Genomic DNA, 19,312 nt, shown 5'->3' with positions numbered 1-19,312 from the left:
CCGTGCAATTTTTTGATGAAATTCTCTCACGCAAGACGAACAATTTAAAAAACGAAACTCAAATCAACAAATAGGCAAATTTTACTCCGAAACTGTCAAATGGAGAAGCTCACGAATGTCCAGGATCAGCAGGAAGAGGAGGAGGAGGGTCCGCTCAGCGTGGCCAAGTTAATGGTGAGTAGACTGCGATCTCGACCAGAATTCTGGGCATTCGCTAACATCCTTCTTCCAGGGCGGCAGCATTACGGCAAAGGACATCAAGCTGCTCCAGCAGGCCAGTCTGCACACCGTTGAGTCGGTGGCCAATGCCACCAAAAAGCAACTGATGGCCATTCCCGGGTTGGGCGGCGGCAAGGTGGAACAGATCATCACGGAGGCCAACAAACTCGTGCCCCTAGGCTTCCTCAGTGCTCGCACCTTCTATCAAATGCGTGCCGATGTTGTGCAGCTGAGCACGGGCTCCAAGGAGCTGGACAAACTGCTGGGTGGCGGCATTGAGACGGGATCCATTACCGAAATCTTCGGAGAGTTCCGCTGCGGAAAAACGCAATTGTGCCACACACTGGCAGTAACCTGCCAGCTGCCCATCAGCCAAAAGGGCGGCGAGGGCAAGTGCATGTACATCGATACGGAGAACACCTTCCGTCCGGAGCGATTGGCTGCCATCGCGCAGAGATACAAACTGAATGAATCCGAGGTGCTGGACAATGTGGCCTTCACCCGTGCCCACAATTCCGATCAGCAGACCAAGCTCATCCAGATGGCCGCGGGCATGCTCTTCGAGTCCAGGTACGCTGGCTTATCCTTCAGTATACATTATTTAATTATTTAATATTTCGCAGATACGCTTTGCTGATTGTGGACAGTGCCATGGCGCTCTACCGATCGGATTATATAGGACGCGGGGAGCTGGCCGCCAGACAAAACCATCTGGGCTTGTTCCTGCGCATGCTCCAACGCCTGGCTGATGAGTTCGGAGTGGCTGTGGTAATTACCAACCAGGTGACTGCCTCGCTGGACGGCGCACCCGGCATGTTTGATGCCAAGAAACCCATTGGCGGGCACATCATGGCCCACTCCTCCACCACGCGACTGTATCTGCGCAAGGGCAAGGGCGAGACCCGCATTTGCAAGATCTACGACTCACCCTGTCTGCCGGAATCGGAGGCCATGTTCGCCATTCTGCCGGATGGTATCGGAGACGCCAGGGAGAGCTAGTTGCTTATTCATAGGTTTAGATAATGCTAGGAATGGAGCTCTCACCTTCCATTTCTAATGATGAATTATCTATATATCAGCACAAAGTGCTGGAGCTCTATATTATGTTAAGAATTGAACTTCATAAATTAAGTTTTTTTTTAGTGTTTGCTTAGAATGTATAGGATAACGACAAAATAAAGCAGCCATTGCGAATTTGTATATACCATCTATTTTTAATTCATTATTATTCAAAACATCTACAAACTTAGTAAATATTTAGGGGTCTGAAGCTGAAAAGCTTTTAAGTCTGGTGGTAATAATAAGCGGATGCGGCAGGAAAAGTCCCATCCCGAGCGCTGCACGATATGCACCTGGCAGCAAACAGATGTAAGGTTCAGTAAGGTTCTCGTAAGGAATTTAATTGAATTTGTATCCTAGAAATTAAGCAATAGCTCACTCGGCTCATTAAAACTTCGTCATCCAGAGCACGGTCTTAAAGTTGCCTGGCTTGTAACGCTTAGGAGTAACTGAAATAAAGGAGGGGATCTTGAAGAATTGGGTTTAAGTCAGCAAAATCCAACCTACCTTATCATACAGTTGCTCAAGCAGAGCATGCTCTCAAACATTCACTGTGGAGCCGACTCGGCTGAACCGGCGGCCTCCTTGGCCACAACCAGATTGTTGTATCCGCGCTCGTTCATTCCGACGCGAAGGTTTTCGTTGATATTTTTCGTGTAGGTCTTGTAGATTTTAACCTTTTCGCAGAAATCGATCCAAAAGTTGTCCTCGCTCTCGGGCTCCGGATTGAAGAGGCTCTTGAAGCCATCGTATATGCCAGACGACACCTTGCGAATGGTCTGCGCCCTCTCCTTGAACTCCACCTCGTCGGAAAGGTCCATTTTCCAGAGTTCCAAATTGCCCACATATCGGCGCAGTCGTCGCATTATGTCCACGCACTCCGGATTGCGCAGTAGCATCAATTTGGTGAGCTCCACCTCTTTGAACTGCTCGAGGATCTCCAGGCATTTGCCCACATTGGCGCGTCGCAGACCCAAACACTCGCGGAGCTGCTGGGATAGTTGAATGAAGTCTCGTTCCATGAAGAGGGCATCCTCGTGCTCAATGAGCTCCTCGATGAATCGCAAGGCCTCCTGCTTGGGTATCTCGCTGCGAGTTGGCTCCACCACGATCCTCTCGGGCATGGACTCTGGCTCGATTTGGCCGCTCTCCAGTTTCAGTTTCAGTTCCAAGGCTTCTTTGCGGGCGTTCTCCATCCAGGCTTCCTCGGCAGCGGCGCTCTCGAAGGATTCCGGCTTGTTGTAGTTTATGTCGATTCCCAAACACTTGGCTGTGGGCATGTACACCATGAGCATCTCGTTCCGGATGTTCTGTGCGGGCAGAATTGGAAATTAATATACATTAGTGTCAGGTGGAAGTTTTGCACCCGCTTAATTTGATCACACTCACATTGACGGGCCGTGACCGCTTCTGAATCGGAGTAACTGCTGCCGTGGGCTTGGATTTCTTAACTGATTTCTTGCTGGATGTGGGGGCCGCAGGAGCCGGGGCCGAACTGGCAGCGGGGGCGGCTGTAACAGTAGCCAGACCCTCGGTAGGAACCCTTCGCTTGGCCGGCGGAGCAGTTACTTCCGTAGTGGCGGCTTCAGCGCCGGCTTCGCTGTCGCCGTCCACATGGCGCGGTGGCGCCTTTGTCTTCCGGTTGCCACTCTTCTTGGGCTTCTCGGCCGGTGCTGCAACAGGTGGAGCAGTGGGTGCCTCCGGTTCCGTTGGCTGCTCCGTCTTGACGACATCGCCAGATGCGGGCTGAGCAACTGGCTCCGCGCCGCTGCCGAGCAAATCGATGGGCGCCGAATCCTCGCCGCGTAGAGCGCTCTCGATCTGCTCGATGGCCTCGATGAACTTGGCGCGCTTCATGATCTTCTCGGTGGCGAAGCGCTCCTTGTTGTTTGCGTACGGAAACAGATCCTCCACCTTGATGTTGGCCGTTTCGCCCGTGCCGTAGAAGTAAACATTGTACTTCTTGTTGTTGTTGCTCTTGGTGATTTTGGCCGGCCACGGCGGATAGCCCTTCACCTTGGCGAACACCAGGTCGCCAATGCTGTAGGACGCGGCCGCCTTTTCCTTGCCCATTTCGGATTAGCTCTAGCTCGTTCGGATCGCGTGCAATTCCAATCTCTTTTCACCGGATTTCTGCGGCGTCTGCTTTTCGTCTCGCGCTTTCTTAGATATGACACTGGGCACCGATAACAATCGACGTCGATGTTTTGCATTTCGTTGGAGTGGTGAGTGTGGCCAGCTCAGCGGTGGTCGCTCACATGTGCGTTGGTCGGAATAGGGAATGGCGGAACTGTAACTTGGCGGGCTTTTAGTTTTTGAATTTGGAATTTATGAAATTCAATTGAATAAAATGGAGATTAATGAATGAAGTTCAATCAAATAGTGAAAACCCCTGCACTCTTGATAAAGTCTTCTTTGGTGTCCGGTTACTCAAGTTTACAATTAACTAAAATTGTTTGGTATGTTTAAAGCTTGAAATTGACTGATCCTAGTAGTTATACATCATATTTAGCAGCTACGCCCAATGCACGCGGCACGCCCACCCAATTACGAGTTCAAAATCGTTGGCAAAGCTCCCACAGGTGGAAGTTCGTTGGCAGGCGATGCCCAGTTTCCCACCTCGTCGCACCCACACAAAACACCTTTGGCGCACGCACCTCGGCGCGCAAATTCACCACATCAACTCGAACTGAAAACGTTTTTCGAAAGCATTTCTGTTCGTCGGCCAGTCGTCGTTGGCTTGCCAAAAAGACCAGTATTGTTCCCCCCACGAGTTCCCAAAAGAACTTCACTTTGTTTACCGCATCGAATCGAATTGAATCGCCGGAGAGCAAGGCGGAAAATAGTTTTCAAATTTGGCCTGGAATCCGCGGAATTTGTTTATTGTGGAGCGTAAATTCCCGATTAAGTGGCGCGCGAATTCTTCAGCCCATAGACATGCAGGAGTTAATAGTTGGCGGCATCGCCATCAGCGGCGTCCCCTTTGCCAATGAGACTGTCGAGAAGGAAAATCGGCAGAAGTAAGTAACTACACGCACATGTCGCAGGTTCCTGCCAAGTACACATGTCTGTGCTCGACATTTGAGCCCGTTTCGTTAGCCACAAACACCAAACTAGCGCCAAACACTCTGCCCAAGGTCGCTATGATGTCACCTCGGCGAACCTTTGTTGCTGCCTACCAGCTAATTGTTTCAGTTTATAAATAATTACACCTGAATCGAGCAGCTATTCAGTTTTACTTGGCAGAATAGTGCAATAAATGCGATATAGGGTTACAAAGCCATTACTATGCTTTGGGGTGATTGCAGTAAGCATTGCCTATTATATTTCAGTTTCAGTTCAGTAATCAGTTTCAAGATATTCATACAAATGTCATTTCCCCCTTGAGACACAAACTCCATACATATGGCCAAAAACAACATATGCAGCCCATTTCGCCACATGCGTTTTTCAAATCCTATTTGTTTTTGAGCCAAATTCCAATCCGAATGCCGATGTACTCACATGCGAGCATATTTCGCAAGTGTCCCAATTTATTGAAGGCGGAAATCGAGTCGGAACTGAATGCTTTTCATTGAAATGCATAATGCAGGGGCATGGCCGTGTTTGAATATTTAAATATTTCAATTATTTCTGGCATTCTTTATCGGACGGAGGCCCTGACTCTGACAATTGAATTCAAGGACGGCATAATTGCCAAAATGAAATTAGTCATTTATCATGGGGCAGACGGAGGTCTGTCTGCAGGTCTGTCAAAGTTTTGGCAGTCGGAAAATGCGCATTTTTTGGCTTCGAGGTAAATCTGGGAGCTCAAAATATGGGAGCTCAAAATCTGGGTTGTAAGGAATCTTGCCTTTTTCGCGATGATTAGAGGGATTGCTAGTTTGATAGGCTCAGAAGATCAGCGAATTCTCGCCACCCATTAACCTAGATTCCCCCGAAACAACAATCATGTGATGGACAATGGGAACGAGCCCAGCGACAAGGATTTCAGATTCCATCGCTCCGTGGCGAATCCATAAATAATGGAGGTGGAATTTGAAAACATCTCAATTTGTTCTTGCTTTTATTTTTGCATTCGGCGATAAAGTGAATAACGAAAGCATCGGGCGGTGTGAAATATTTTAATTTCACTTATTTTCAAATCAAGAAATTTTCTGCCGATGCCACTGGATGCCACTTTGGTCTAGTGAAAGTGACCGATGATTAATTTTGGCGCCGTGCCAGTGGAATTTGTGATTATTATTTAATGACGACGCCGAGTCGCCGTAAACATATAATAAAACCAAAAGGAACCAGCCATTCTGACACACAGAAAGTGGCAATACTCTATTAGTTTTGAGAGACTTTTACATGATTTTCAAATAAATATAACTTGTTAAGTGCCACAAAGGTGCTCAAAGGTATGCAGATTTATATTTAAAGAAGGAAACTCAGGTGAATATTTCTGCGAATTTGTTTAGTTTCTTATGAAGGGTATAGCTTCGTCGTCTCGGAATCAGTCAAGTGTTTAATTTTACATTTACATTCCGCAGTGGCAGGAGCTTTTGGAGGGCGATGACAGCAGCGGAAGATGGAAGGGGATTGGCACCTTCTATTTGATCTCTGGGCGACTTCGACTGGGGGAATGTGGATTTGAAGATTTCGATGGAAAGGGGGCGACGAGGAACCAGATGGCAGACCTCTGTTTTCGTTATAAAGTTGGAACTTAGCAAGTGTCTCTATCAAAATATGGATGGCAATATTACATAAAGATGGGATGACTAATCCCAATGATATGTATCAGTTATCTGAGGTAACTGACCTCTTAGCTTAGACCTAGCCAAACAGACTAAATCCCAAGAGATCGAAGATGCAGTGGTTAGAATCCCATTATGCGATGACTGATCTGTTTGTTTACGCATTCGGCAAATACCATTATAGAAGCAAGCTATTTTCACATCGCCTCCATTTATTATACACTCCGCGAAACTAATTATAAACGGGCATTTTTGAGGTGCACAGATACAAATTTGGCTATATACGTACGTAGGTATTTTGGCAATATGTTTATTGTTTGTGCCTACGCAGCGCAGAAAACCATGACGTCGACCCACAAATACGTAGGTGATGGGATCTGCTGGGATCTGGATGGGTTGGGTTGTTTTTCGATGGATTCGATGCTTTAGTTTTTCCATTCACAAAATTAACCAGAGAGCTGTGGGCCAGTACTACGCAGAAGATACACGAATACCTGCCACTTGTTTATGGCCCATTTGTGTGTTTGGCTTAGCACCAGTTGTTCGCCTTTGTTCGCCCGCGAAATGTTCCTATTTTATCGGGTTTTTCACCCACTTTGAAGTGCACCAGGTTATCCAGCCAAAATATTTACGCAGCACCATTTGGCAGAGTCCCCAAATCTTTTGTATCTATGCACACCTATAGAATTGCATAAGCTTTTCTTTGTTCGCAAAAACACAAGTTCATAATACTTACTATTCTGTGCTCTTTGATTCCTTGCAGCCAGCTGAGTGCATCCAAGTTAGAGGACCACACACCGTTTCCCGGCCTGTCCCGCCTCACTCCATCGCTGATCCTCTGCGGAGCTGCGGCTGTGGTGCCCGCCTACATGGACAAGCTGGGCGTGAGCTGCGTCATCAATGTGGCGCCCGAGCTGCCGGACACACCGCTGCCCAGCCAGAAGAGTCCGCTCTACCTGCGCATCATGGCCCAGGATCGCTCCGAGGTGGACCTGTCCAAGCACTTCGATGAGGCGGCCGATCTGATCGAGGAGGTGCGTCTCTCCGGTGGCTGCACGCTGATCCACTGCGTGGCCGGAGTCAGCCGCTCGGCCAGTCTGTGCCTGGCCTATTTGATGAAGCACGCGGGGATGAGCCTGCGCGAGGCCTACAAGCATGTGCAGGCCATCAGGCCGCAGGTGCGCCCGAACTCGGGATTCTTCCAGCAGCTGAGAAGATACGAGCTGGAGCTGAGGGGCAGCAGCTCGGTGGCCATGGTGTACTTCGCCTCGCTGGACAAGGAGATACCCGACATACTGGAGCCCGAGTACAGGGCCATGGAGGACTTCTACCAGCGATACCGCAGCTCCCTTAAAAGGCGGTAGGCCGCCTGGTGTGCCGCTCTTAATCTTACTTGTGATACTCGTACCCTACCACTAGCCCTAGATTAGAACTTTAAGTTGTGTGTGCTTATAGATAACCATGCAATGCTGAAACTTACATAAGATGTACGCCTAAGCTTCGTAATTACAAATACACTTTTATTTTCGTTTAAGAACATTGAATTTACCGCGTAAATTAATCAGTTTTAGTATCTTCAATCTTCAATGAATCACAAAGTCATTAGCGAACAAACAACACACTCGTATTATATCGCACATCATCTAGTATTATTTACACGTACTCGAATAGTAGCTAACTAAACCGTAACTCGTAGATTGGGTACCTTTAAATGCTCACGTTGTATTGTACTTGGCATCCGCGGGGCGAATTGAATAGATATACAGATATGAGGAGGAGGAGCTGGCGCTCTCCGATTAGGATGTGTGTATGTACATTAACACCTAGAATTCAGCATCGCAACACAAGCGACTTACACGAGACTTAAATCGAACGAAATAATTGGCTAGCTAAAGGCAGAAGTAACCGTTTGTGTACAATCAGCTAAGTTTACTCTAGTTCTACTCCCGAAACGTCGCATTTACTCCGAGGCCAGTGGCAACTGGGGCTGCTGCTGCATCACTTTCTTTAGGTTTTCGTACGCCGTGTTCATGATGCCCCAGCTGATGAAGGAGCGGCCTGTGTTGAAGGCGCATCCGCGGTAGAAGTTCCCGATGCGGCGATCGCGCTCTACGTAAATTCGCTTGCACGCCTGCCAGCTGCCCTCTGACCGCTGGCCCATCTCACTCTGCAGCGACACCTTGATCACGTTGAGCGGATAGAATATTGTGCTTATGCTCGCCCCGATCACGGCGCCTGCTACGAACTCCTGGGCCGTTCGGGTGGACACGGATTTCTGTGGGTTGTTTTTAGGTTTCTTAGTATGTTTCTTCAGGTGATCAGGCTGCATACTCACTCTCTTAGGCAGCCGCCCGCTGGCCTCCTCTCGCAGCACAAAGAATAACGCGTTGGACAGGCCGTTGCGCCAAAATACTGGTTCAAGTCCCCTGTAGAGCTCCCGGTAGCCGTGGTGGGATACCACATACCTGCGGAAGCATAAAAAGACATAAGAACTTTTCTATTTACCACAAACATACGTTTGCCCTGCTCACCTGAATGCGTTTGGTGTGTTGGAGAAGTGCTGATGGAACTTGGAGTCCGCCAAGAGGGTTTGCACCCGTTCGAAGGGCAGGAGAATGGACTCGGCGCTACCGGCGACCACACCCGCTATCACCTTGGCCCCGTAGTCGTTCAGGCGGTAGTCCTCCACGAGGTACCTCCTCGTCCCATCAAACACCCCGAACATAATAGACAGGGAGATGGTCTTCTGGGCGAGCGGCGGGAGCATTCCGCGGTACAGAAAGCCCAGTCCCTCGTGACGCAGCTGCGCAAAGGCCGAGGTGATGGGCACTCCGTGCAGCATCTGCCTGAAGATCATTTTGTAGATGGGATAGGTGACCGCGATGTTGACAAAGGCAGCGCCGCATCCGCAGGCGAACTCCTCCCACTGAAAGGAGCCGAAGAATCGCTCCGAGAAAACGCTGCCATGCAACAGTTTCCCCGCATCCCCGTCTCCGTAGCTGTGGGGTCTTCCGGATGGAAACCTTTTGGGGGGCGGTGGGTCGGTGGTTTTCGCGACGTTTGGTGCTCCATCGTCTTTCATCTTGCTGCTGTCCTATCTTTAATTCGGGCGTGTGGAGTAGTGCGCATTTGTCACCGCGTTACCATTGTAACTACTCACACACGGGAATTGTGCTGGTTTGTTTTGGTTTCGATTCGCATTGGTTTTAATTATATAATAATGAAGAAGAACCACGGTTTGACGGCCACTGCCAGTGTGACCGTCGCTGGACCTCTGATGCATACCACAGGACTCTGTTATCCAAATTAATTGCAAGGCAAAAGGGTAGCAAAAATAATTATTTGTCGTATTTAAAATTGCAACAACGGCTTTGAGGTTTGCACTTGCGCTCTCGGTAAAGTTAAGCTTGTGCTTTTATCTCTTTGGCAAGCTAAAACTTAATATAACGTTTATTTAAAATATTCTTAACAGAGCGTTTAACAGCACTGCCATTTATTGACCGAATCACCCTATGCTCTGTCCGAAAGACCACCCTGTATACCAAGAATTTTTTTTGGATTGGACTGTTGTAAAATCCACGACTTGAAGGCTCACAAACCAGCCTCCGTATGCTCAGGAACACCTGCTTCTTGACCACTTCTGTCATCTTTTTACCTCTATATTGCCTTCTTTTTATTGTTGTTTCACAGATGACGGTGCTGTGAAACGGCCATTCAACAGCTGTTGCAACCAGTGTACTGCACAGTGGGCCAAGAGGTAAAGCATATTAATACAAATAACGAGCTCTATTAAGCTAAAGATCATTCTATCCTTTGTTCCACATACAGTCGCAGTTGTTCCTATCGCCCGATTTATAAATGATTATATTTGCAAAACTTTGATAGCGCGCGAAAATTTAAATTCCACAACCGATGTTTCGCAACACATTGCTTAGCATCGCCACGAACAAAAATATCGGTGTGAACATCGACGCTCGACGTATCGATGTTTTTTCACACCACTAACTTTTTCTTTTCGCTTCTGGTTTCCGGCAAGGTATGTGCGTGATTTTAGGCCCACGTGTATTTCTATAACTTTTTAGCCGTAATTCTCGGTTTTGGCGGTTTTAAGTTGAACTGAGTTGGTCCGTGCGCCGTTCGCAAGTGTGCGTTTCGTATTTCGACCGAATTCCGACTGATTCCTGTGAGAGTTCGCCAAATGGCTTCTGTTTGTGTTGGAAATTCGTGGGGCAACATACCGGAAACTCAATGGATACTGGCTAATAAGCCACCCCAGCCTTGCTGATTAATGCATTAGTGGAGCACCTTGGGCATTATTAGTTTGATAAGTGATGCGCAGTGCACTAATAGCTGCTTTTGTTGTGCCCTTTCAGCTTCAAGATGACCATCCGCCCAGCATACAGGCCCAAGATCGTGAAGAAGCGCACCAAGCACTTCATCCGCCACCAGTCGGACCGATATGCTAAGCTGTCGGTAAGTTCTAACGAAGATTGTTTGTTAGGAAACCCTCGTTTCATCCACTTGTTTCCTTGCAGCACAAATGGCGCAAGCCCAAAGGTATCGACAACAGAGTGCGTCGCCGCTTCAAGGGACAGTATCTGATGCCCAACATCGGTTATGGATCGAACAAGCGCACCCGCCACATGCTGCCCACCGGATTCAAGAAGTTCCTGGTGCACAACGTGCGTGAGCTGGAGGTCCTGCTCATGCAGAACCGCGTCTACTGCGGCGAGATCGCCCACGGCGTCTCCTCCAAGAAGCGCAAGGAGATCGTTGAGCGCGCCAAGCAGCTGTCTGTCCGCCTCACCAACCCCAACGGTCGCCTGCGTTCTCAAGAGAACGAGTAAGCTTAAGATTCTTGAGAGTTCTTGTAACGTGGTCGGAATACACATTTGTAAACGTTAATATACCGGACTTTTAGTTAAATGGATGTGCGAATGCCGCGTGCAGTTGTCTTTCTGAGCTTGGGATAGCATCATCGATGTAGCACCGCCGTATAAATATCATCTGTTGCGAATTAGTTGATCCAGAGATTATGGTTTTTCTGATAGGAACTGTCTTGAGATTATAGAAGAATATAGATTCCTTACGTGCCAAGACTAGCCAGCATCACTTTGTTATATATCGTTCGTTTGCCCTTAGTATTGAAAAAGAAAGTTGAATTAAAATCATAGTTATATATTTTCATGATTATGTTACAGAACGCGGTACAATTATTTTGAAGAACGCTTCAGTCTAAATCAAACGCCATGAATCGAATACCAGTAAATTATATTTTGTAGGTTTCTACAATAATCAAGTACAAAGAGAAGGAAATATTCTAGGTCAATACAATTACTTATTGTAGGCAATGGTAGTTTATTTCAAGACTACGTCGTGATCAAATTGCAAGTGGTGCTCGAGCTCCTTCTTGTTCTCGAAGTTCGTGTTGCAGATGAGGCAGAAGCCGCTGTTCTCATCGTTGTCGGACATGATGACGGTGACGGCCGCCTCCGATTCGTCGACGTCCACATGCAGCTCCTCCACCACCTGCTGCTCGTCGGCGGGCGCCTCCTCCCGCACCCCATAGACCACGTCACCCTCGTGGGTCTTCATGTGCATCTTGAGGGTGTAGCGCTCGGTGAAGGACTTGGGACAGACGGTGCAGTAGTGTCTGGGCCGGTTCTCCTTGTGAATGAGCGTGTGATGGTTGAAGGTCTTGCGCGACTTGAACGACACATTGCAGATGCTGCAAATGATGGGATTCTCCTCGGCCTCGTGGCGCAGCCGGTGGTTGTAGAGCAGGTTGTCCTGGGAGAACCTGAGGCCACACTTCTCGCACTGGTACTTCTTTTTGTCCCAGTGCATGCGCATGTGGCGCAGGGTGTTCACTGGGCGCGAGAAGCTCTTGGGGCAGTAGCGACACTGCTTTTCCGTCTTGCCCTCGTGCAGATTCATGTGCAGCTCCAAGTACTCCTCATCGCGCCGGATTACGCCGCAGATGGGGCAGATGTGGTTGGGCTGCTTGGAGTGCTCCTCGCTGGTGTGCTTTTGCAGTTGATACCAGGAGTTGTAGACCTTGCCGCAGGTGGTGCACTCCTGCTTGACGCGTTTCTTCGCGGGTCTGTCCTCGCCGTCGTCGGACTTGCCATACTGGGCCTCGGAGTCGCCCACCTCCACGTCTTCGCAGATAAACTCGTCGTCGTCGTCGTCGTCGTCGCCCTCCTCCTCATCCTCGAACTCTCTCTTTATTTCCGAGTCGGACTCCTCCTGATCCTTGACCAGTTCCACGAACAGGGCTTCCGCCTCGGCGTCAGCATCTGTATCGGCATCGCTTTGGGGTATCTCCACCTCCTCCACGAGTATGTCCTCGCCGGACTCCGGCACCTCGAACTCGGACTTTAGAGCGCCCTTCAGCTGGTTAGTCAGCCTCTTCTGGGTGGTCATTAGGTTCACCATGATCGTGTCGTAGTCGGAGAGCTCCTGGAAGCAGCGCGGGCACAGCCGGGCGCCAGGCTTCAGGTCCAGCGGCGTCTGGATGCAGTTGGCCAGGTGGGTGAGCACCAGAGACACTGTTTTCTGCGACGACGGCACCTTGGCCGACAGTTTCTCGTAGCGCATAGAGCTGGAGGAGCCCGTGCCGCTTAGCTCGACGGCGCCGCAGAAAAAGCAGGTGTCCATTGCGCCGACGGTTGTCCTAGTGCCGATTCCGGGTATAGCGGCTTTTGTTTACAACCTTTTAAATTGTGTATGGAATTTAATAGAGTTGGCAAAATGATGAATATCGGAAGCTATACTAAAACGCGTGAAATGCAACCATGGCATCATGCCCACCAGGGCTGGCGAACGATGCCGAATGACGCTAGGGCCGGAACGGTGGGAATGGAACAGGGTGAAAAAATGTAAAATATGTGAGCTGAATATTTAAAAATTATTTTTGCTAACTATTGCAAGCGGATATTTAATTGTTTGAAACAGTTTTGAAATGTTAAAAGAAATAAAGATAGGTGTTTCATTTTATAATTACGTTTTTCTACTAGTTGCCATTACTCAAGTGTAGGAGTAGATTTTCATTTATTTCTTAATTCCCCAAATATTTTTTAATTTGATACACAATTTATATGAGTTGTTTATAACGGTATGTTTTTATTGTATTTTATATAAATTATGAGAATGGCTTCAAATGAATGAAGTAATTACATAAATGTAGAGAACACAATTGGCTTAGTTAGCTAATTAGAATTGTTGTAAAGGATATGTGCAATCTTAGTTAAACACTTCAAGCTAATGAAGCATTAAAAAATTGTTACTTATATTTCCTATAGACGTGCCCGTGTATTTAGAATATGGCTTGCCCCGCTCAATCTAATCTAAGAATTTCGGTGATTTGGAAACTAATAAGATCGCTTTCATTGTGACCGGATTCAGCAAGTGAGTCCTGTGGCCCGAAAACTGAGCAATTTCCGGTTTGTTTTACAAAGGATCGGTGTCTTTTGCCAATGGATCGACTGTTCCGCACAAAAGTTCGCGTTGCATTTGCGGGAACCTGAGCTGCGGAGGCACCCAAGGATTCGGGTTCCAGGTTATCCTTGCTTATCAAATCCCTCAGCTTGGCCAGAACGGAGTACAGGATCTTAAGTCGTTTCACGATGCGCTTTGGGTCTACAGGGATGTCCAGGTTAACCACTGCCTGGCACTCTCGCAGGATCAGGATAAGATCCTTGTGCACCCGCTTGCCATCTTCACTGAGTCCCGAATAATTAACGGGTAGCCGAAAGTGCTCCACCAGAACACCGCCCCTCTGGACAATAAGTTTTAAGTGGTTTCTGTCCTGAACGTGGATCCTCTCGCCCAGCATGTCCAGGTAGTTGTTGATCAGGGAGCAGCTATCGATGATTTCGTGGATGACGTTCCGAAAGATCAGCAGCTCCTGGTTGAAATGTTCCTGCAAGACTTCCGCGTGGTGCGAGGATGAGATGGACTCTGGCAACTGGAGAGCTGGTACAATGCTGGCATCCAGGGACTCCAATGAAGCCAGACAGCTCCTGACAATCGTCTTCGTTTTGATGTCCTGCGAGAAGGCTATGGCCAGCACTCCAATCTGCTGAATGCGATCCATATTGGTGTCGAATGCGGAGATTAGTTCCTGAGCTCCCACAGGATCCCTTTGCAGTGCCTCCTTCAGCTTCTCCACCGATGTGTTTTCCAGATCTATCAGGCTGACGAACAGCAAGTGCAGCAGTGCCTCATTTAGAAAGGATTCCAGCGCATAGAGGGCCCGCTCCAGCGAGAGGGCCTCCAACTTCCGATGACCACTGTTGGGCTCACCCGCCTCCTCGTGGAAAGTGGCGCATTCGGTGAGTAGAGTCTCGCACAGAGCAGTTAAAGCCTTCTTGTCCGACTTGATGGCCACATTGGCAAAGGCCAGGGCGTGGCGAACGATGTGATTGACTATGCTGGCCAGCTGGTAGGTGTCCTCCGTGAAGCTCTCCTCCAGAATGTGCAGCGAGTTGTTGCTCTGCTGGGCCAGCTTCTCCATGTAATCGTCCAAGTGGTCCAGTGCCAGGTCCATAAGCTCAACGAAGGAGTGATCCTCTAGGTTCTTGACTGGTGCTACGTTGCTTTCCAGTTGCGTCAAGGAGACGAGCAGTCGCCGCAAGCACCAGTCCAAGCGATCGAGGAAGTGCTGCCTGGTCATCTGCGGTGCCTCCATGCTGATGGTCCTCTCCAGGTGGGTGATGCAGGTTACCACCTGGGTGAGGCACAGGAAGATGGTCTCCACATCCAGGTTGGCGCCGCTGGGTGCCACCTCCGGCAGCCTGGCTTTCAGATCGCTGGCAAAGTCCAGGAAAGTGGCGCAGAACTCGTTCAGCCAGCCAATGTTGCCGGTGCTGCTGTAGCCCTCGGCGATCAGCTCGCTGCAAGTGTTTAACTGAACCAATAACGACTCCATGTTTCTCTATGAGATGTGCTCCGGATGACAGAAATGTTCGACTGAGTTTTGGCAGACGCCTGGACACCTTTATATATACCGAGCTCACAGGTAGAAAGGATCTCTGCAGGGGATTTAAAAAACATCTGCCTATTTTATGGCCACAGCCGGCGAAAATTCGCGAAATTCGCTGAATTCGCGATTTTACCTGCTAGATTTCCTGAAAAACGGGCACAGAACTGGGACTTTCCGTCAATGATTGTTTAGATTTAATTTTATGATACATACGCGCGCTTATGCACCCATCAGCTGGGCTACTTAGATTAATCTAGCAAAGGACTACCCTAAAAAAACGTGGCGGTGGCTTCCTTGGCCTCCGCCGACTCTGGCTTCTCGACCGGCTGGTGGACTCGCTTGTGCACCTTCAGGGTGTACTTGTCCACGAACGACTTCTCGCAGTCGGGGCAGGGATAGCGCGGCCGGTCCGTCTGGTGGGTGCGCAAGTGGTGCTTGTAGGTGCGCTTGGTCTTGAACTGCTGGTGGCACACCTCGCAGATCAGGGCGTTCTCCTCGGCGTCGTGCCGCATCAGATGGTTGTACATCAGCCAGGAGAGCGAGAAGCGTTCGCCGCACTTATCGCACTGGTACTTCTTCTTGTCCCAGTGCACCTCCATGTGGCGCAGGACGTTCCGCTTGTGGGAGAACTTTTTGTCGCAGTAGCGGCATTCCAGCTCCGTTTTGCCCTCGTGCAAGTTCATGTGCAGATCGAGGACCTCGTCGTCCTTGACTTTCAGGCCACACACGGTGCAGGTTGCGTGCTCGCTCTTCTGGCAGGTGTCCGCCTTGATGTGCCGCTCGAGAACCTCCTGGCTGGAGAACATCTCGCCGCATATATGGCAGGGTATCTCGGTGGTCTCGGTGAAGAACTCCTCCTCCGACGACGGCATGCTGTCGTCCGGCTCACTGAACTGGAACTCCTCGTCCAGCATCTCCTCCTTCATGAACTCTTCGCACTCATCCTCCTCCCCCGGCTGCTTCTCGGGCTCCTTGAGGGCGGTGGCCTGGATGATCTTGAAGGCCGGCACTTGGACGCGAGCTCTTTTCGCCGCCTGCTGCTTGGTCTCCGGCTTGCCCTCCACTTGCCTGCAGCCGAGGAGTGCGTCCGCAATCTGGCGCTGCACTTGGCTGAGATTCCTCACCAGCCGGTCGTAGTTGAAGAGGTACTCCAGGCAGTCCCGGCAGGCGGTGGAGTTGGGCAAGAGGTCCAGCCGCTGGTTTATGATCTTCTCGAAGTACTTTAGTATATCCTTGATCGGCTTAAAGGTTCCAGGCACTATGCAGCCTGTGAAAAAGTCGGCTATTAGGAATTCGGGGCACGGCGGGAGCAGGCTTTACCTTCTATCAGCTGAAACACGCCCACGGACTTTTCCTTGCCGCAAACGAAGCAAAACGGACGCGTGGAGCTCATCTCGTCGCCTTGGAATCCAATCGAAAAATTCGGCTTAAACAATTTAATTTGTGTATATTTTGTTGTCAACGCCAGAGCTGTGCCGATAGTGGCGATGTTATCGATGATGGGCTGTGGTGTAATCGATATATTTTTGGTCACGTACAACGTTTTGTTTTTGAGCTTATTAAATATAATAGAAATATACAAATATCTAAATGTACACAAAATGTTTAACCGAATGTTGAACAGAATGTTTCTCTGTTAACGGAAGAACTAAATATTTTTCTTTCAACAGTATCGATAGATAGGGTGAACGAAAACAAAAGTATCTGGTCACATTGTTGGACTAAGGCAGCAGCATTTTTGGAAACTTTGCCGGTTGGTAAGAAGTTAAATACTATTTTTAAACACTTTTCCACTATGAATCGCCTCCAATTGCTCTCCAAAGGCCTACGACTGATTCACAAAATGTCCGAGGAAGCACTTGCCGGCGTGCCATTGGTGCACATCAGCCCAGAGGGCATCTTCAAATACGTCTTGATCAATGTCATCGATGGAGGAGATGCCTCAAAGGCAGTGGTCCGCGGTTTTGACGACTGCACATGGCATGGTGAGTTGGATTAACCTTACCCATAACGCATCCATTTACCCTGGTTACTGTCCCACAGCCGACATCTTCGACCGCGAGGAGGAGGTCTTTAAAAAACTGGGCCTGCGTGCCGAGTGTCCTGGTGGCGGTCGCATCGAACACAATCCCGAAAAGAAGTACCTGAAGGTCTACGGATACTCGCAGGTTGGTCTATTCTGAACGTGTTCTTCAGTTCTTCCTTCAGCGAAAGGGTCGCTAGAGAGTGGATGTATGGAAAAGCATTGCTTATCAATTAATTTCCTTTTCAGGGCTTTGGAAAAGCTGATCACGCGCAAACGAAGCGCATCCTGGCCACCAAATACCCGGATTACACGATCGAAACGTCCGACGAGGGATATTAGCTGCAATCAACGACCGAAGACTCCACATAAATACACTGAAATTAATTCAGCATTGGCTATGATCCTATGTGCCATGAATTTTTCGGAAATGACATTTAAAATGGAAAATTATTTTAAAAAGCAGTTAGTCTGTAGCTTTGCAACTGCTCACACTAAACCTTTTCGGATCTAAATTTTTCAGGTTGTACGCAAATTTGCCTTCTTTTCCTTTCCTTTGGTTAAATAAAATGAAAATGTTCAAGTCCTTGAGTCAGCTTCCCCGTATTGTTTCTCCGTTTCGTAAGGCTTAAGAAAGGTTTATACATCTAACAAGTGTAAAGCACACGTTTTGTTCTTGCTCTCAGAAAAAAGTTATTCCACCGATCTGATCAGTTTGGTAGGCATTCCCCGGGTCAAGATAACCAAGGGTCAGAATCGTTATTTGTTAGTGAATATTCATACGCATGGCTTCACGAAATACGGAAGAGTTATTGTCCGAGGCGCCGATGTTGACAACCATTGTGAGTTTTCACTGCAGGAAGTTTATCCTTGAGCAGCCTAACATATCCTTCTTTCAGTGACGGTGTTCGACTCCATTTTGGAGGAGCTGGAGCCACAGGGCATCTGTGCGAAAATCCTCGGTGGTGGAAGGATTCTCAACGAGGCGGACAGCAAGAAAATGAAGATCTATGGCACCTCCAGGGTAAGTAGAAGGTCCTTGGTTCCCGGAGCACCGGTTAATGGTTCCTAATGGGTCCGCAGACATTCGGCAGTGCTGATCACACAAGGACGAGGAATATACTTCACTCGTGGACCACATATAAGGACTTCAAGATAACCGTTAAGAATTAAAGATGCACACATTTCGAAAATGTAAATTTAGTATTAATTAAAACAAATCGAATATAAAAGTAGCGATCTTTTTGCTTATTATTAGGGGGTCACTCGAACAGGGGAAAATGGTTGATGCTTTCATTTCTGACGAGATAGAGTAATAATAAATCGAAAAGTTCAGTTCGTAATGTAATGTTTCAAAATGCCGTTCATACAAATATTTCTTTTACAGAATATGAAAGCTCAGTACTTTTTTAATCATCACATGTGCCACGATTTTTGTGTCAGTTTCGAATTTGGCATACGACCTGAAGGCTTCTGATGAAATCAGTCTAGCTGGAGCCTTGCTACCGTTCGGACCAGATTCTTTTCGGAATATTTCATCTAAATTCCAGTGCCTTTTTCTTAAAATTTTTCCAAAATGAAAACGCTGAACCTTTTGGCACCTGTTTCGCAATTAGTTAAGCCCATTCGAAGGCAGAGTGCCTCCCGTGTCAATGCCCTTCTGATAAATGTTCCTAGAGTTCAGCTTTCTAGTGGCAAGAACAAGTACCTTTTGATGGTGATTCACATGCACGGCCTAACTAGGTTCGGCAGGACAATTGTTCGAGGATCCACCTCCAAGGACCACGGTTAGTGCGGCCAATCAGTTAAGCGCAGGTGCTTTAATTATTCTGTTTTCAGAGGAGATTTTCGAGCAAATTCAGAAGGAGATGGACAAAATTGGCATATGCACCAAGTGCCTAGGTGGAGGGTTCATCAGCAACAAGGAGGAGAAGAAAGTAATGAAAATTTACGGGTGCTGCAAGGTAAGTGTATGGAATCATCTACTATCAATCTGATGGCTAAAGAGACTATCCTCAGACTTTTGGAGAGGCGCCGCACGGCAGGACGAAGGACATCCTGCTGTCTTGGACAAAATTCCAGCATTACAATATCATCTTGCCCAAAAAGAATTTGAACGCGTATCAAGAGTGACACAGTGAAGGCGTTTTAAGCTTGTTTAATTTTTCAATGCCCTGTTGGCAATATATTATATAAAAAAACAAAGTAAATACATGGCTAAATATCATTCATTCGTGTTTCACTGAGTACGATAGGAATTTTCAATTTTCAGAACTTGTTGGCGCG

General features: G+C 48.2%; 11 protein-coding genes across 14 annotated transcripts; 6 read left to right on the top strand and 5 right to left on the bottom strand.

Annotated features, from left to right (window-relative positions):
- The first annotated feature begins 37 nt into the window (after nucleotides 1-37).
- LOC6538833 (DNA repair protein Rad51 homolog) lies at nucleotides 38-1,419 on the top strand. The gene is made up of 3 exons (XM_002099310.3): nucleotides 38-174; nucleotides 233-789; nucleotides 843-1,419. Exons 1-3 carry the CDS (start codon nucleotides 100-102, stop codon nucleotides 1,216-1,218), a joined length of 1,008 nt encoding a protein of 335 aa, XP_002099346.1. The 5' UTR covers nucleotides 38-99; the 3' UTR covers nucleotides 1,219-1,419.
- On the bottom strand, nucleotides 1,407-3,467 carry LOC6538832 (PC4 and SFRS1-interacting protein). The gene is made up of 3 exons (XM_002099309.3): nucleotides 2,668-3,467; nucleotides 1,786-2,588; nucleotides 1,407-1,727 (listed from the first exon to the last, which is right to left on the bottom strand). The coding sequence occupies exons 1-2, from the start codon at nucleotides 3,349-3,351 to the stop codon at nucleotides 1,827-1,829; spliced, it is 1,446 nt and encodes a 481-aa protein (XP_002099345.1). The 5' UTR covers nucleotides 3,352-3,467; the 3' UTR covers nucleotides 1,407-1,727; nucleotides 1,786-1,826.
- A 305-nt stretch (nucleotides 3,468-3,772) lies between these two features.
- LOC6538831 (dual specificity protein phosphatase 18) lies at nucleotides 3,773-7,561 on the top strand. The gene is made up of 2 exons (XM_002099308.4): nucleotides 3,773-4,298; nucleotides 6,781-7,561. Exons 1-2 carry the CDS (start codon nucleotides 4,216-4,218, stop codon nucleotides 7,379-7,381), a joined length of 684 nt encoding a protein of 227 aa, XP_002099344.2. The 5' UTR covers nucleotides 3,773-4,215; the 3' UTR covers nucleotides 7,382-7,561.
- LOC6538830 (mitochondrial nicotinamide adenine dinucleotide transporter SLC25A51) lies at nucleotides 7,517-9,291 on the bottom strand. The gene is made up of 3 exons (XM_002099307.3): nucleotides 8,549-9,291; nucleotides 8,353-8,482; nucleotides 7,517-8,292 (listed from the first exon to the last, which is right to left on the bottom strand). Exons 1-3 carry the CDS (start codon nucleotides 9,097-9,099, stop codon nucleotides 7,978-7,980), a joined length of 996 nt encoding a protein of 331 aa, XP_002099343.1. The 5' UTR covers nucleotides 9,100-9,291; the 3' UTR covers nucleotides 7,517-7,977.
- Nucleotides 9,292-9,949: 658 nt separating this feature from the next.
- Nucleotides 9,950-10,922, top strand: LOC6538829 (60S ribosomal protein L32). 2 transcript variants are annotated; one of them, XM_015193578.3, is made up of 3 exons: nucleotides 9,950-10,053; nucleotides 10,391-10,490; nucleotides 10,553-10,922. In XM_015193578.3, the coding sequence occupies exons 2-3, from the start codon at nucleotides 10,398-10,400 to the stop codon at nucleotides 10,862-10,864; spliced, it is 405 nt and encodes a 134-aa protein (XP_015049064.1). In that variant the 5' UTR covers nucleotides 9,950-10,053; nucleotides 10,391-10,397; the 3' UTR covers nucleotides 10,865-10,922. The 2 variants fall into 2 exon arrangements, with proteins under 2 accessions (XP_015049064.1, XP_015049065.1); XM_015193579.3 differs by having other exon boundaries at nucleotides 10,034-10,057.
- Nucleotides 10,923-11,179: 257 nt separating this feature from the next.
- Nucleotides 11,180-12,812, bottom strand: LOC6538828 (serendipity locus protein delta). Its single transcript, XM_002099305.3, has one exon. The coding sequence runs from the start codon at nucleotides 12,675-12,677 to the stop codon at nucleotides 11,376-11,378; it is 1,302 nt and encodes a 433-aa protein (XP_002099341.1). The 5' UTR covers nucleotides 12,678-12,812; the 3' UTR covers nucleotides 11,180-11,375.
- Nucleotides 12,813-13,118: 306 nt separating this feature from the next.
- LOC6538827 (serendipity locus protein alpha) lies at nucleotides 13,119-15,106 on the bottom strand. The gene has a single exon (XM_002099304.4). It carries the CDS (start codon nucleotides 14,947-14,949, stop codon nucleotides 13,357-13,359), a length of 1,593 nt encoding a protein of 530 aa, XP_002099340.1. The 5' UTR covers nucleotides 14,950-15,106; the 3' UTR covers nucleotides 13,119-13,356.
- Nucleotides 15,107-15,174: 68 nt separating this feature from the next.
- LOC6538826 (serendipity locus protein beta) lies at nucleotides 15,175-16,494 on the bottom strand. The gene is made up of 2 exons (XM_002099303.3): nucleotides 16,324-16,494; nucleotides 15,175-16,270 (listed from the first exon to the last, which is right to left on the bottom strand). The coding sequence occupies exons 1-2, from the start codon at nucleotides 16,394-16,396 to the stop codon at nucleotides 15,273-15,275; spliced, it is 1,071 nt and encodes a 356-aa protein (XP_002099339.1). The 5' UTR covers nucleotides 16,397-16,494; the 3' UTR covers nucleotides 15,175-15,272.
- Nucleotides 16,495-16,679: 185 nt separating this feature from the next.
- On the top strand, nucleotides 16,680-17,647 carry LOC6538825 (sex-regulated protein janus-A). Of its 3 annotated transcripts, none has more exons than XM_015193577.3 (4): nucleotides 16,680-16,760; nucleotides 16,827-16,988; nucleotides 17,047-17,171; nucleotides 17,276-17,647. In XM_015193577.3, exons 2-4 carry the CDS (start codon nucleotides 16,847-16,849, stop codon nucleotides 17,366-17,368), a joined length of 360 nt encoding a protein of 119 aa, XP_015049063.1. In that variant the 5' UTR covers nucleotides 16,680-16,760; nucleotides 16,827-16,846; the 3' UTR covers nucleotides 17,369-17,647. The 3 variants fall into 3 exon arrangements, with proteins under 3 accessions (XP_015049063.1, XP_039231519.1, XP_002099338.2); XM_039375585.2 differs by having other exon boundaries at nucleotides 16,689-16,756; XM_002099302.4 differs by lacking the exon at nucleotides 16,680-16,760 and having other exon boundaries at nucleotides 16,799-16,988.
- On the top strand, nucleotides 17,525-18,261 carry LOC6538824 (sex-regulated protein janus-B). Its single transcript, XM_002099301.4, has 4 exons — nucleotides 17,525-17,647; nucleotides 17,713-17,868; nucleotides 17,926-18,050; nucleotides 18,110-18,261. The coding sequence occupies exons 1-4, from the start codon at nucleotides 17,596-17,598 to the stop codon at nucleotides 18,197-18,199; spliced, it is 423 nt and encodes a 140-aa protein (XP_002099337.2). The 5' UTR covers nucleotides 17,525-17,595; the 3' UTR covers nucleotides 18,200-18,261.
- Nucleotides 18,262-18,488: 227 nt separating this feature from the next.
- Nucleotides 18,489-19,255, top strand: LOC6538823 (sex-regulated protein janus-B). Its single transcript, XM_002099300.3, has 3 exons — nucleotides 18,489-18,813; nucleotides 18,866-18,990; nucleotides 19,046-19,255. The coding sequence occupies exons 1-3, from the start codon at nucleotides 18,603-18,605 to the stop codon at nucleotides 19,157-19,159; spliced, it is 450 nt and encodes a 149-aa protein (XP_002099336.1). The 5' UTR covers nucleotides 18,489-18,602; the 3' UTR covers nucleotides 19,160-19,255.
- Nucleotides 19,256-19,312: the final 57 nt, after the last annotated feature.

The sequence above is a fragment of the Drosophila yakuba genome, chromosome 3R, assembly GCF_016746365.2.
Source record: "Drosophila yakuba strain Tai18E2 chromosome 3R, Prin_Dyak_Tai18E2_2.1, whole genome shotgun sequence".
In the NCBI taxonomy this organism is placed as follows: domain Eukaryota; kingdom Metazoa; phylum Arthropoda; class Insecta; order Diptera; family Drosophilidae; genus Drosophila; species Drosophila yakuba.
The sequence above is the reverse complement of the archived record's forward strand: the minus strand, read 5'-3'. Positions and strand labels throughout refer to the sequence as shown.